The 15,705-nt window shown below is 34.9% G+C and overlaps 1 protein-coding gene across 18 annotated transcripts in view; it reads right to left on the minus strand.

Moving 5' to 3' along the window:
- Positions 1-15,705, minus strand: part of CEP78 (centrosomal protein 78) — a 36,907-nt gene that overhangs the window by 14,982 nt on the left and 6,220 nt on the right. For 6 of the 18 annotated variants that reach the window (XM_055272195.2, XM_055272193.2, XM_063636971.1 and 3 more), the window contains exons 4-11: positions 15,110-15,213; positions 13,274-13,448; positions 10,150-10,263; positions 8,577-8,641; positions 8,060-8,171; positions 4,915-5,050; positions 3,681-3,726; positions 1,907-2,035 (exon numbers count right to left, since the gene is read on the minus strand). In XM_055272195.2, the coding sequence (XP_055128170.1) occupies positions 1,907-2,035; positions 3,681-3,726; positions 4,915-5,050; positions 8,060-8,171; positions 8,577-8,641; positions 10,150-10,263; positions 13,274-13,448; positions 15,110-15,213 (881 nt within the window). Of the gene's footprint in view, positions 1-1,906; positions 2,036-3,680; positions 3,727-4,914; positions 5,054-8,059; positions 8,172-8,576; positions 8,642-10,149; positions 10,264-13,273; positions 13,449-15,109; positions 15,214-15,705 lie in introns of all 18 variants that reach the window. The other 12 variants (XM_063636970.1, XM_055272194.2, XM_055272192.2 and 9 more) reach the window with 3 other exon arrangements.

Genomic DNA, 15,705 nt, shown 5'->3' on the forward strand with positions numbered 1-15,705 from the left:
CCGTGTGATGTCTGTTGTATTTTCCATTCCTGCCTTTCTGTTTTACCTACTGAGAAATTTCCTTAATTCCTACTGAATTTATTTCAACCATTATAATTTCCAAGAGACCACCCTTCCTTTCTGCTATTCCTTTTTAAACAACACCCTATTTCTTTTTTACAGGCACTGTATCTTTCGTACTTGTGCTTAACAAACCTAAGGATGTTAAGCAGAGTTTTTTTCTTAAAGTATTTTTGTTCTCTTAATCAGCTCTGGTCCTATCAGGACATATTTTTCATCTTTTATTTTCCCTGTCATGTTGTGAGTTTTACTCAACTATCAGGTGAACCATGGTTATTTTCTATTTAAGAATAAGGGAGCAGAGGATCACTGGGAGCTGATGACTAGCTTCTCTTACGCATGAAGAAGTGGGTAGCCAATATGGCAGGATATCCTCAGCTACCCTTTTCTAGCGTGCAAAATCTACACTATCTACCCTAGTTCTCCCCAGTTACTTTACTGTTTTTCAAAGTCAAATGATCTCATCTCAGGAGAGTGAAGGTAAGCCTAGGAGTCAACTCTTCCATATACAAACTGTCAAGGAGCTCCCTCTATGTTAGTCACATTTCTAGCTCCCTTCCTTTTTCCTATATGCATATCTGTGTATGGAGCTGTTTCTGGAGTTAGATTAGATTCCCTCTGAGCTGTAGGCTTCCCCTGTGTATATTCTAGGCGATGGTTTTCCTCTGTTCCACTGCTTCGGTTTCATACTCATTTCCATCTGTCATCTCTATTTCAAAAATATGTTGAAATCTCCTCAATTCTCTTGATTATTGTAGGCTTACATATGTTAGAAATTTTGATAACATCATTTTATGGAGTTCTTAAAATAGAAAAGAGCTGAGAGAATTCTCAGTGCATCTTGAATCAGAAATTCCCAAGTTATATTTCCTAACCTTCTTGGTCTCCCCAATGGCTATAATCACTTTTAGAATACAATTTCCTAATCCCCTGGTGAAGAAAATAAATACAATACATTTAAAACAATAATGAAGATGAATCAGACATTCTAGGATTTTGTTTTTCCTCTGGAACTTAGTCATAAACCACTTAGATGCTACAAACAATACGTGCTCATTTATAATAGGGACAATTCTACATTATCTATAGATTTCTCCCTCTAATATTCTATCATTTTTGTAATTATCTTAAAATTTCTCTATATAAATATCACCAATTTTAATTTAAAAAATGAAAATCAGGCTTCATTTTTTGAAAATCAAAAAGTGATTTCCATAGTCACATAAAAATAAGATAACTGCCCTTCCACCATGTGAAGACACGGTGAAAAGCCATCTATGAACCAGAAAGCAGGCCCTCGCCAGACACCAAATCTGCCTGAGCCTTGATCTTAGACTCTCCTGCTCCAGAACTGTGAGACATACATTCCTGTTGTTTATAAGCTACATGTAACTATATTAAAAAGGGATAATTACTTCTATATTTGTAAGTTTCGCACAAAAGAAAATTGTATTAATTTTTAAAAATTAATTGTGGACTTCCTAGCACACACAAAAAGATAAGGCCTCCCAAAGAGCCCTGAATCAGCTGGTTACCTTCATTCAGTGCTTAATTTCTTTGAGTTTATCTTATGATCATTAAGGCCTTCCCTAAATCTAACATTCTATGATTCCAAGGAAAGGAAAATATATTACTGATGACATGTTTCAATTTCTATTTCTTAGAGTGTAGACGTCCTCCCTTTTATCTTGTTCTATGATAAAGAACCATTCAAGGGATATGAGATAGAAGGAAGGGGAAAACAGAATTCCCATGCAAGCTGTCCAGTGCATAATCAAGCTTTCACCAAAAACTAACTAGAGTTTGAAATGATCTTCTCCATATCTTTAAAGTGATAGCTTTGTACCTGTAATGCTTCTTGTTTTATACTAGTTTTCTCAGGCACTTCATGAACACTCTCTGAAGAATCATCAACCTCTTCAATTTCAGAGGATGAAGGACTCTCTACTGTCACAGTCACAGGAAAACCTGGTTGCTTAAAGAAAGAGGACAAGATTGTATAATAATATAAACTGAATACCAAATACTAAAGGACATCTAATCAAAGTGATCTTTCTGAAGTGTTAAGTCATTCTCTGTAAATGTCTATCACTACTCCTTAGTCTAACACAATCAATAACAAAGTAAAAAGACACTAACTTATTCTTGCTATGTCACTGAAATAATTCTCTCACACAAGGTTTATAATTAATACTGGAATCGCCCATATTATTTTTTTCTTTTTTACATAAAATCTTTCCAAAAATAACCCATATTATTTTATTACACTTTTTTCACATAAACCAAGTGAGGAGGCAGGGTAAACATTTTTTCTCAGATCAACTGCAGATGAGAAATTTATTCTCTACCATCACACACAGAGTCTTGAAGACAGGATGATTTTTAGGAGAAAAAATCCATCAGTGGAGGCCTCACAAAGAATTGGAAGAATAATTTAAACTGTGAATAATAAACAGTAGAATGGCCTGTAATCCCAGCACTATGGGAGGCCAAGGCAGGAGGACTGCTTGAGGTCAGGAGTTCGAGATCAGCCTGGGCAACATAGCAAGACCCTGTCTCTACAAAATACAATAAAAACTAGAATTAAAAAAAAAATTAACCAAATACATGCACACAACTAAAACTGAGACATCAAAAACCTCATCTTTTCCTCCTTCTTAAGCCAAAACTACTGTAATAACAATGCAATTCTCCTGTCAAGTTTCAACACCACTGGAATGTTGTTCAATATGTTTCCAAATATTTCAAAATTGACTGTGTCACAATCCCATAAAAAGTCCACGGAACAAAAAGAAAAGTGCCGGGATACATAACTGTACAGAAGAGAAGTCACGAGAGTGCAGTATCTACTACAAGCATAAATCCTGCAGTACCTGAATATCCTAGATGGTAGAATGAGATGCACGCCCCTACTTTTGGCTATGCAAGGGGCAGTACGGACACACAGGTGCTCCTTCATCTCAGTAGTGCTATCTTTTACAGAGAAATTACAGTCTTTAAAAACAACTGAAAAGGAAAATCTGATACTCTGACAGAATTCGCTTGCTCTAATACCATGATGCAGAATGACAGGGAATGTGTTTGATCCTGACAAGGGAGAAAGAAAAGCTCTGAGAAAGCAGAGGCTTTAGGACTGGTTGCTTTGTTTTAGCTTTAGAATCTGGAATTTATATATATATATATATATATATTATATATATATATATATAAATTATATATATATATATAAATTATATATATATATATATATATATATATATATAAAAAATATGTATCCCCCAAGAACATTTCTTTTAAACTTAAGGACATTCTTGACTATGATAGCTCCATGTGTCGGGTGAGAAATGGTGGTCAAATTTGTTTTGCTGGGAGCAACAGCTGATTTGTGCACCCAGAGAAATGACTTCCTGTCTACACAGATGAAACCACAAGGCCTCCATTGTGTGACATATCCACATGACTATACTGTGGCACTGGGAGAACCCAGAAAATTTTAAATGAATTTACTTCAGGGAGGGAAATGTTTTTTAAGACCCTATTCAGTTTAAAGAGCACAGAGAATGATCTTCCACCCTTCCCATTTCAATCCCCTACATATTATAAACATGGTAACTACGTACCTGCAACTGATTACATATATCACGTGTTTTGATTAATGGGAAACCCCTAAAAAGATATCGATAAATTAAGTTATATTTTGATGTAAATACACCACCAGTTAACACTAGGTAATAACACTTGCTAGTATTATGTATACTATCCATACATAACTGTGCATAGAAATAAATCACCTCCAAATAAGGGCCTGGAAAGCTCTGCTATGGAGAAAATTGAACAATTTAGCAGAACGGCTTTGGGATAAGACTCTGAAGATGCAGGTAGTTCTTATGTTTAGGATGGTTCAGATTTCCAGTCTAACTTCTTTAACTGGTGATATTAATTGTTCTCTAATTCACAACTCCTTGTGACCAAGATGGGACTTGAAATTAGTCAGTATCTCAAGAAGATATGAAACTGTGAAGTTATTAAATGAAAGTGTAAAGACTGGGGCCTCAGCACTACAGTTTAGGCAATAATAATTCACATTACCAGTTGTGAAATAAGTATAGTCGTCAGTTGCCTAATAAAGATTATACATAGTCAATTTAATCTGAGCAATTGAACAGATATCTTACATAGCACCTATTTCCAGTCCTATTTAAAATCAATTCTCTTTGTTTTCTTAAGCAATTGTTAATCTCCAATTTCTTGAATACTAAAAGTCAGTCATTTGAAAATAATTTATAGTAATCTAATTCATTTATTAAGCAAAAAATTATAGTACAACATTTTTAAAAGACTTTTCTGACAAAAATTATTATGAATAGCTACCCCCTAGGTAACTGGCTAAAACTAGTTATATCTGGTTTGATTCACTAAAATGAGTTAGGCCAGTTGGCTGAGTTAGATTAAGTCTAATCAACACTTCCTATCATTTTGCATTGAACAATTTCCTATGCTTTACAATGCCCTTTCCCCAATCTTAAATATCCAAATTCCTATTTCTGCCCTATAGGACTTGGTTTAACTGCACATACTTTAGATGAAACCTTTTCTCACCTGCACAATTGGAGATAATTTCAGTTTCCTCTGGACTCCCACAGGGATACAGCTTGCTGTGACACTTAATAACTTGAAACCCTACTTAGGATTATTTTTTGTTTTTCTTCCTTAAAGTATTCATGAGGCAGAAGCCACATGAGTCATTTTTACCCTACAGACATAAGCAGAGAACTCTCACATAATAGAAGCTCCAAAATAAAGAATTTTGAATCCCATTTTTATCCTAAAAGATAGGAAATAAAAATACCCTACCTGTGTCTTTTTGCACGTTCTGCAGTACGCCATGGCAAGAAACCAGACACACCAGGTGGTAGAGGTGCGGGCGCATAATATTCTTTACCAAGGGAGTGTTTTCTGCCACTACTTACAGGTTTCTTTGTAGCCAATCCTACTCGAGAAGTGTTAAAAAGAAAGAATCAAGATGCACTAAAGGTCTACAGATGAATAGGCACACGTGCATACTCTTAAAAAGAATACAAATAGGCACCTGACAATGACACCAAGTCCCTGACAATGACACCAAGTCCATTAAATCAGGATCAATTTGTAAATAACTTTTTACATAGGCCAGTAATAAATATAAGAATAAATATATTTTTAATATATTTAAATATAAGTAATAAATATATAAAAATATAAGTTGTCTAGAGTAACAAGTTATCACTTTAACTAAAATATAAGTTGAATATATGAGACATGCAGAGCACGCAAAGGTAAGTAAAACATGTAACCTAAAGAATGAAAGATTATATGTGATACACTTCATTATGTATTATGCAGAAATTTTAAGTTATTAAATCTCAGAATATTTTTGGCATTCCTGAATCTCAAGGATAGAACATAGATCCACCCATGACTCCTACCAAACAGAACCTTCTAAATTGGAACAAAATTTCAATTTGAGATTAATTTTATCATGTAAAAACTATCCAAGTTGTAAGACTGAAGGTAGCTGGTTAGTAGGTGAGCCAATGTTGCCGCCTATAAGTCTGTCCACCTTCAGTGTTCATTTGCTTTTACAGAACACAAAGACAACAAATTAAACCTACTGGATAACAGAATGAAGTGTAAAGTCTTATCCTACATTTCAGTATTAAAGAGTCAAGTTTTTTTAATGAAATATTTGGTAGCAAAAGCTAGACCTACCTATTAATATTAATAAAATTCACATTTAAATATATAATTGTTTCTGATATCACTGAGAACAAATAATCTAAGTTTCTTAAAATGGTTATATTTATCCTTCCAATCTATTTTACTATGGAAGATCTACTTTAGCAGCTTTAGGACAGCATCTACAAGAATGTGCACGTGGTAATACAGGACAAATACTTCCCATAGTGTAACTTATTGATAATCACCACATCGTGCCGTGCAATTTCTCTGGACAAATTTATATACCTCTTATAAATATATAGGACCTCAGTTCATTGTGTGCTGTTTTTAATATAATTATCCTAAAAAAAAGTTCCTGTGCATTGTTTGTGGTATGTGTAGAAAGTAATGCAAATATAAATTTTTTTTTTTCTTTGGAGACAGAGTCTCGCTCTGTCGCCCAGGCTGGAGTGCAGTGGCACAGTCTTGGCTCACTGCAACCTCCGCCTCCCAGGTCCAAGCAATTCTTCTGCCTTAGCCTTCCAAGGAGCTTGGATTACAGGTGCACGCCGCCACGCCCGGCTAGTTTTTTGTATTTTAGTAGAGACAGGGTTTTACTGTGTTGCCCAGGCTCGTCTCCAACTCCTGAGCTCAGGCAATCCGCCCGCCTAGGCCTCCCAAAGTGCTGGGATTACAGGCGTGAGCTACTGTGCCCGGCTGCAAATATAAATTTTAATTAAAACCAAACTAATTTACTTATCTTGTTAGATGAAAAAAATTATAGTTTCCTATCTTCTGTCTGCACACGTAATTGCAATATGAATGTGACATAATTTACATAAATTATATAACCCCTATACTCACTGACACCTAACTATTAAATATACAGCCAGACACTGATTTGGCTTACCTCTGTGTCTCCAAATTACTGAGGCAAATACAAAAAAAGCCCGAGAAATAAAGTTACTCTTAAAATAGCTCAGTGAGCTTGTAAACTTCAGTCACATTTCCAATTTCTTTAATCATGCTAAGAAAAAAGATTTTTGTTTTTTATTCTCATTCAGTGATGTCCAATTATATACCACTAGACACTAAAAGTATAGCATTTCTAATGTTTTATATTTTATGTTAAATGTTTTATATCTTAGCCATTTTTAAGTGTACAGTTCAGTGATATTAAGTCAAGTGATATCTTTTAAAAATTTCAAGTAGCATCCAAATAAAAGATTATCTGGTGTTAATTGTTTGGTGATCTTAATGTACAGGGTATGTAACTAAAGTCACCACAAACCTTTTTCTGGGAAACTGGCAGATTACAAACATAAAAACATTAATTTTTTTTCTCTGTATTAGTCTTCATGGTTTTACTGTTTCAAAATTCAAAGTTACTTACAAGAAAAGGTCACTTTCATATTAGATTTGGCTTAACTTATTCCACTGTCACTCATTCTTATCAGTAAAAAAAGGCTACTTATGACTAAAGATAATGTGTTCTACAAAAGTTAGACTCTTTAAAAAAGAATATGAAAATATCAGTAGAACTAGATTATACCAAATTTATATATTCAGGAGAATGTGAAATTTATGCCATTAGCTGATAAAGAGTTTATAAAGTCTTTTTTTCATTATTCTTGGTCACAAAATTATAGACAATTTCAAAATTCTAGACTATTATTTGGCAGATTAAATAAACCATAAATAGCAAACATTTAGGGAATGTTTGTCTAAAATGTTCCATCTCTGGGTAATAAACTTACCTGCAGTATTGTTTTCCAAGGATTACATACATTTTAAGGTTATTTCATCTTTGAAAGAAGCAAAGTGCTACCTGATTCAACAACTCTGGGTAAGAATTTGTAAGGAAGGAGGAGGAAACGGGAAAAAAAATGGAACGGAGAAGAAATTTTGTTTTCTATAGTATGAAAGGATAATTCTTCATTAACAACAACAAAATCATACAAAAGCACTGCTAAAACTGTCATCAAAGTGCATCCCAAATTTCAATTGCAAAGTATCAAAAGTAATCATGAATCAGAAAAGATATCCAAAATGATGAATATTGTATGAAAAACAAATAAGGGTAATTTTTTAAATGGAAGCACTAGCATCCCTTTCCTAATGATTCATTTACTATTTCTACATTCCATAAATTCTCATAATCTTATCAGAACAATTACAGTCCTCATAATATGCACGGAGTCAATATTGGTTGTTACTGTCAATATCATACAATAAGAAGATATTTTAATTTTAACACACTAGAACACTAGTAGCATTAAAAAGCCAAGACAGAAAAGGTTACCAATTCTAATAGTAGCTTTTCCTTTGTGACCACTTCCTAGAATTATAGTTCTCTTTTTCTGTTTAGCAGTTTTGGATGGTTCCTTCACTGATGGAGAAGTTATCCACTGGTACTAAAAGGGAGAGAATAAACACTACATTTCAGTTACAGATCATTTATGGGGCTACATCTTAAATGGAAATTGTTAATATACTCTAAGTTAATAAAAGGTTTGAAATCAGCAGTTCTAGGACCCAAAATTAAAGAATCATACGGTATTTACAAAAACAGAAAAGACATTTGATTGGACTGTAAATTTAAGATGGCAGAAAAGTGCCTTAATAGTTTCATTTTATTCAAAACAGATGAAAAGCTGGGCACAATGATATATACCTACAGTGCTAGCTACCTAGGAAGCTGGGAAGGGGGAAGATCACTGGAGCTCAGAAGTTTGAGGCCAGGCTGGGCAGTACAGTGAGATCCCAGAAGAAAAGCAATTAAATAAGAATTCTTTCTGGAGAAATAAAACATGATATACCTCTGATTTGGCACTCCTTCCATTCTGGAGAACTTTTTTGATAACTGCTTTCATCACAGAATGATCTAAAGTAAAATAAAAATTGAAATTATAGTAATTATTTCCCAGTGAGTGGCTATTCCCATTTAAAAACAAAAGCCAACCAATTATTGCTTTTTCCCATGAAATTAAATATGAATTCCATATAATGTAATTATATACCTTTTCCCCCTTTGAGTATTCTAACTTCTTCCTCAAAAACAAAGTATTCCTACACGCATATTGTCCCTAATGGCTACTATTTTGGCAGTAGCAAAGATCAAGTGTAAACACTTTGGAACTAAAGTAGCTTTAGATACCTCTAAATAGGAAATCAAAAGCCTAAACACTGTCCAGATACTTAGATGCTTAAAAGGCACCTAATATACCCAAATCAAAGTCATGTTGCACCCCCAAAGTTGCTCTTCTCCACAGCCTCCTTTTCTCTATAAACAGTACCACTCAGTTGTATGCAAAATCACCTAGGACTTTTTAAAAAAAATTACTATTTCCTTTATACCCCACAAGTCTTGTTAGCTACACCTTGCTTCAACCACTTTTTACCACCTCCAACCTTCCACCCTAAGTGAAGCCAAAGCCATCTCTAACTTGGACCAGTGTGAGCCTCCTAACTGGCCTCCCTCTTTCCCTTTTATAGCCCCCTACAAGTGTATTCTCCACACCAAGTCGTCTGACTGAATTACTACTTGGAATATAACCTTACCAGCTCAAAATCCTCCCATGGTTTTCAGCTCATTTAGAATTATCTAAGTCCTTACCGTGACCTTCAAACCTTACCAGATCAGGCCCCTGGCTAGTCGTCTGACTTTGTAGCATACCGGGCTCTTCATCACTCGGTGCGCCAACCATGTTGGCCTTCTTGCTTTTCCTTAAATACTCCATCCACCCTGCCACCTATGTACCTACATATTCATTGCTTCCTCATCCTGGAAGGTACTTTATCTGCATCTTCCATGGCTTGTTCCTCTCCTAATCAGGTCTCTGCTCAAACGTCACTTTTTTAGTGAAGCTGTCCCCTAACAAACCTATCTAATATAGTCCCACCTGCCCCCATCTGTCTTCTTACCTTAAGGTATTTTTGCACTTCCTACTACCTAAATTACATTACCTATAACTCCTCAACTGGAATGTAAGCTCTATGAGACCAAGAATTTGTCTAGCTGGTTTACTGCTGTATGTTTAGTGCCTAAACAAGTATCTAGCAGATAGAAGTATTCAAAAATTACTTGTCAAATCAACAAATGAATGAAATACTATTTCCAAGAATTCAGAAGTTCCACAAGAAGAAAACAATGCACTTGGTGGAAGTAGATTTATTATCTAGGTTCACTCCTATTCAGAGTAGCTGCCAAGAGCAATTTAAGTATAACTCTTTTCATCAGTAAATTATCTACTAAAAACATAAGAAAGTGCAAGATTACAAAAGTGTAAGATTAGGGAAGGAAACACATTAAGTTTTCAAAACTCTCAATACATGAGAAATTCTTTTTCTTTTGCTATTTGTTAGTCAATAAAAAATATTGTAGCAACATACCAATGAGTGGATTTTTTCTTATATCCAGAACGACCAGAGTTGTATTGGTTTCAAGGGCCTCTAGCAAAGCCTTTGCTCCTTCATTGGTGAGGCCGCACTGTTGCAGGTCAAGAGCTTTCGATGAAAGACAAAGGGTCACTTGCTAATTTTATACAGATTTTTTTTTTTTTTGAGACGGAGTCTCACTCTGTCGCCCAGGTTGGAGTGCAGTGGCATTATCTCCGCTCACTGCAAGCTCCGCCTCCCAGGTTCATGCCATTCTCCTGCCTCAGCCTCCTGAGTAGCTGGGACTACAGGTGCCTGACACCACGCATGGCTAATTTTTTTTGTATTTTTAGTAGAGACAGGGTTTCACCGTGTTAGCCAGGATGGTCTCAATCTCCTGACCTTGTGATCCACCCGCCTCGGCCTCCCAAAGTGCTGGGATTACAGGCATGAGCCACCTTGCCCGGCCAATTCTATACAGATTTAACATACAGACAACTCCCACTTATTCATGCCTGGAAGACTCCTGCCCAAGACTACTCATGGCCAGTTTTTAATCTTGAGTATTGAAAAAATAAAAATACAAAACCATATGCACACACATAATACAAAAAAGAAACCCTCTTCATAGATGTGTCATGATTACCCTCCCTTTAGTACCAATAAATTACCCAACATATTTTACAATTACAGAGTTGAAAAATAACTCTACATAAAACATCACAGAATGAATATTTGTTCATAACTAACAAGGATGCTAGGGGCAGTGTAAACTTCATAGGCAAAAACTGGGTGGCGCTCAGAAATTGCACGAGATTCATCATCAAATTCAAATTCAAACTCCAAGTGACTCTCAAAAAATTACATTAAAAAAGGGAAAAGAAAATACAAAAAAAAAATGTAAGAACTGTTAGTTTTAGAATAAAAATGACAAAGAAAGAACTCTAAGGAGATAGAAATAATGAATCCAAAGAATGTGTGAATAGAGATTATAGAGATTATATACTAAAAACCTATCATGAAAAAATAATGGTCAAGAACTCTCCCTCAAGTAAAAGGTCAAAGAACTAACCAAATGCTCATGAATACTAGTAACACTGAGGCTGAACAATCTACTCATTTAAACTCAAAAGGATAATCACAAAAGTACAGGCATAAAAAAAGATTACATCAGAGCAAAAGCACATGTATACCATTACATAAAATAACTGAAGTCTTTCAAAACCTCATGTTATGGACTACATGTCTGTATTCCCCAAAAATGTATATTGAAACCCTAACCCCCAACAGGATAGTAGTATTAGGAAGTGGGGCCTTTGAGAGGTAATTAGGTTTAGCTGAGGTCTTGAGAGTGGAGCCATCATGGGATTAGTGTCCTTATAAGAAAAAAAAGAGACTAGAGTTCTCTCTCGCCACCATTTAAGGATATAAAAGCCTTCCATAAGCTAGGGAGAATGCCCTCACCTGACATCTATCTACTGGCATCTGGATTTTGGGCTTCTCGGACTCTAGAACTGTGAGAAATGAATGTCTTCTCTTTAAGCCACCCAGAATATAATTCTGTTATATGCTTCTATAACAGAGTTATATAATATATACTATATATAATATAGAATATTCTATGAAGCCCTAACTAAGACACCACAAGACACACAGAAATAAGTCAAATATATGGATCTGATAGAATATGGTAAAACCTTTACAAACTCTTGCTGCAGAAGACTGAGCACAGGATGTAATTATCCAACTAGCCAAATTAATAAAAATAACCAGTAAATCTCACTAGTAAATCAAATGAATATAAACTAAAACAATTAAATGTGATTATGCTTCTATCAGATTGGTGAAGGTCACATTTTAAAAAAACCTTTAAAATGTGCAGACTCTGTTAACACAGCAACTCTCCTTCTAAGAATTTACCAGAAGGAAATTATAAGAGACACGGGCAACGACAGGTATCAAAGTACTGTTTATAACAATGAAAAACTGGAAATAGCTTATACATCTAATAGGAATGGATAAGCTAAGTGTACTATTGCATATTAACAAATGGAACCCTGAAGAGTCACTAAAAATGATATGGTAAATGTAAACTTATTAAGATATGCTAGACTGAGTGAAAAAAGTTATAAAATTCAGAGAGCAATCCCATTTGCATTAAAAAAGAAAAAGCAAGGGAGTTCTCATTTTTGTAAAGTTTAAGGTTTTACAATAGACACAATCCAGCATTTATGAGACTATAATATGGCACAGCATTTCTGGAAGGCAATTTGGTGACACGTATCAAAAGTCTTTAAGAAACATATTATACTGAGTTACTCAACTTTACTAATTTGTCCTACAGGAGTAACTTCAGGCTGGGCGCAGTGGCTCATGCCTGGAATCCCAGCACTTTGGGAGGCCAAGGCAAGAGAACTGTTTGGGCCCAGGAGTTTGAAACCAGCCTGGGCAACACAGCAAGACCCTGTCTCCACAAAAATTAGCCTGGCGTGGTGGTGTGCAACTGTAGTCCCAGCTACTCAGGGGGGTAATGTGGGAGGATACTTGAGCCAGGAGTTTACGGCTACAGTGCGGTATGATTACACCATTGCACTCCAGCCTCGGCAACAAAGACCCTGCCTCAAAAAAAAAAAAAAAAAAAAAAAGTAACTTCAATGGACACAGAGATGTATACATAAGGAGTTTACTACAGAGTTGTTTATAACAGGGGAAAAGCACAAACTGCCTAAATATCTATAGCAGGGAATTAAATTATTATGCCTCAATGTAATAGAGTACTACATGATACATCATTAAATAAAAAAAGCAGGGTTACAAAATGGTAAGTGCACTATAGTTCTGTTCTTGTAACTCTAAGCACACAAATGTATCTGCAGGAAAAAACAATACTGAAAGTGTATACACCAAAATGAACATTTTATCTCCAGGCATTGAGATTATATGTACTATTTTTCTTGTTACTTGATATTTTCTATAAAGAATATATGTAACTTTTACAAAGGCTTAAAAACAAAATAAAACCTATTAGAAAAGAGAGGCTTTTTAAAAAACCTTAGGACAACATTACTGTGCCAAGAGTTAAGCATATTTAATATCAAAAAATTCAATATTTTCCATCTTACAAGTTTATTTAACTTACCTCTCAGCCATAAATCCTCACTGAGAGAGTCTGCAAAAGCACTTGCACCTAGGTCACCAATGAGTGTGTTGCAATTCAATGTGATACGTCTTAAGCCAGCCATACAGTCAAGATCAGGTCTCCTATAGCGAAGACTCTCAGCCCAGGTTTCTTCATGCCTTCTCATGGTCTGATACTTCAAAGATTTAATAAGATGAAATTAATACACTTGGATAAAGAGATAGGAACACTAAAAGGAACTAAGTACAGCTGATTACATCAGAGTTTTACACACACACCAGGTACATATGCCGGGTGGGTTAATCTGAGAGACTGATTAAATAGTAGATTTTGAGTAAGGAGTCGGTGACCCAGATCCTAGTCTGTCACTGACTAGCTGTGTGACCCTAACCACTAATGACCTGTTACTGATTACTTTATGTAAACTGACAACTTAGTTAACTTCTAAGAATTTTATTTTCTTTATATGCCAAGTGAAGGTATTGGTTCTAAATTCTATCATTGCTGAGCCTCTAAATCATATCGTTCTGTCCTCCAGTGGTCTCTAAACACTTGACTGGACATCCCACAAGTAAACATTTAACATGTATGTTCTTTATTAATAAACTATATAAAGGAAGTTCTATATACATATTTTATGTATATTACAAATCAAACAGAAACAACAGATCTTTTTTAAATGATATAAAAATATAGAGGTTAATATTTTCTTCTCCTAACCCAAGGGATCTCACATATTACTTAGGGTATGCACACCAAATTTAGAGGCCTAGAATACACAAAGCAAGGTTGATATGCCTTAGGAAATTGGTGGTTTGAGTTTTAACCACAAGTATTATCTTAAAGACATAATCACTTATCTATATCCATAAAGTAAATTTTGGTAACAGGGAACACTGATTTTAAGAGAAAAAAAAATTTATTACATTCTAAACAACGAAAGATTCAAAGCTCCTATGACTGTCAAATGGAAATTGTTGGTGTCATTTGCTATTCATAATAACTGTATAAAAGCAGTAAGAGGAAATAACAGCAAACACTTACATAGCCAGGCACTATTTTGTACACACTAGTTCATTAAATCCTAAGAATGACAGACACAGCAGGTTTTCTTATTATACACATTTTATGGATGAGAAAATGGAGGAACAGAGCGGTTAATTAATTTGCCCATGGTCACAAGTTATTAAATGGGAGGGAGCTCGGGTTTTAGCCTAGGCCATCTGGCTTCAGAATCCACATGTGTAACCACCGTCTATCCCACGGAGAGTGGGCTTGCGCTGTAAAGGCCCCAAAATAAACATTTTCAGCTTTGTGGGTCATATAGTTTCCTTTGCAACTACTCAACTCTCCTAGTGTAGGGTGTAGCAATAGTTAATATGTGAACAAATGGGCATGACTATGCTTCAAAACTTTATTTACAAAAATAGGTGATAGGCTAGATTTGGTCCACAGGCCATAGTTTGACTACCCCTGATCTATACCATCAAATTACTAAAAAGCCTTCATGTCACATTATTATGTAATTTTATCCTAAATACAGTAGTAATAACTACTATAAAGTTGTTAAGGCACCTTTAAAACTATTGTTTTACAAACCATATTTACAGAAAAACCTAATTATTATATTTTAGGTCTCCTATTTCTAAGATTAAGCATACTACCTTTACTAAATGGTAGAACCCCAGGCTGAAAATTGGTCACATTCTTTAAACAAAATTAAAACTGCAATGCCCGTATGTATCAAAAGACAAAAATAACTGCTGTCTTGTATCAAAATATTAATGTGTGGCAATCATACAACACATTTTCATGGAAGTTGGAACATAAAGTTACCTTTAAGATCTTGGCCATGTAATCTGCTCCCTGCCATGTCAGATTACATCCTGTGAAGTTGACTGTCTTAAGAGTGATAGAGCTCTTTATACCTTGACAAATAACTAAAATGGAAAAACAACCACATACAATAAGATGAAGAGTGTATACAATCTAGTCAATCTTGATTTATTTGCTCTTCTTATGTCTTTTCTATTTTATAGTTATATTCTTAAAATCACTATCGACAATCTACCTAAGCAACTGATTGGTACATTCTAAAATATGTCAGTAACAAAGAGTTACTCCAGTTTATTGCAATAGTTCAATTCTATTTAGATGCCAAAATTGAACAGACTGAATACTGAAACCTTACTCCCGACCACGGTACAGTTCTATATACTTTTTGAGACATCTGAAAGAAAAACATAAAAAACATAAAACTCTTCCTATTTTCATTTCCAAGAGCAGACCTCAATCTGTTATCAACCAACAATTCAGTGTCAACTATAAACCCAGAATTTTATTAGGTGTTATACTAGAGCACCTAATGTACTAGAACAATAGAAGACAGAGGCCTTTTAACTCTCTGCTCCCTCAAATTGAAATGCAGGCTT

The sequence above is a fragment of the Symphalangus syndactylus genome, chromosome 3 (assembly GCF_028878055.3).
Source record: "Symphalangus syndactylus isolate Jambi chromosome 3, NHGRI_mSymSyn1-v2.1_pri, whole genome shotgun sequence".
In the NCBI taxonomy this organism is placed as follows: domain Eukaryota; kingdom Metazoa; phylum Chordata; class Mammalia; order Primates; family Hylobatidae; genus Symphalangus; species Symphalangus syndactylus.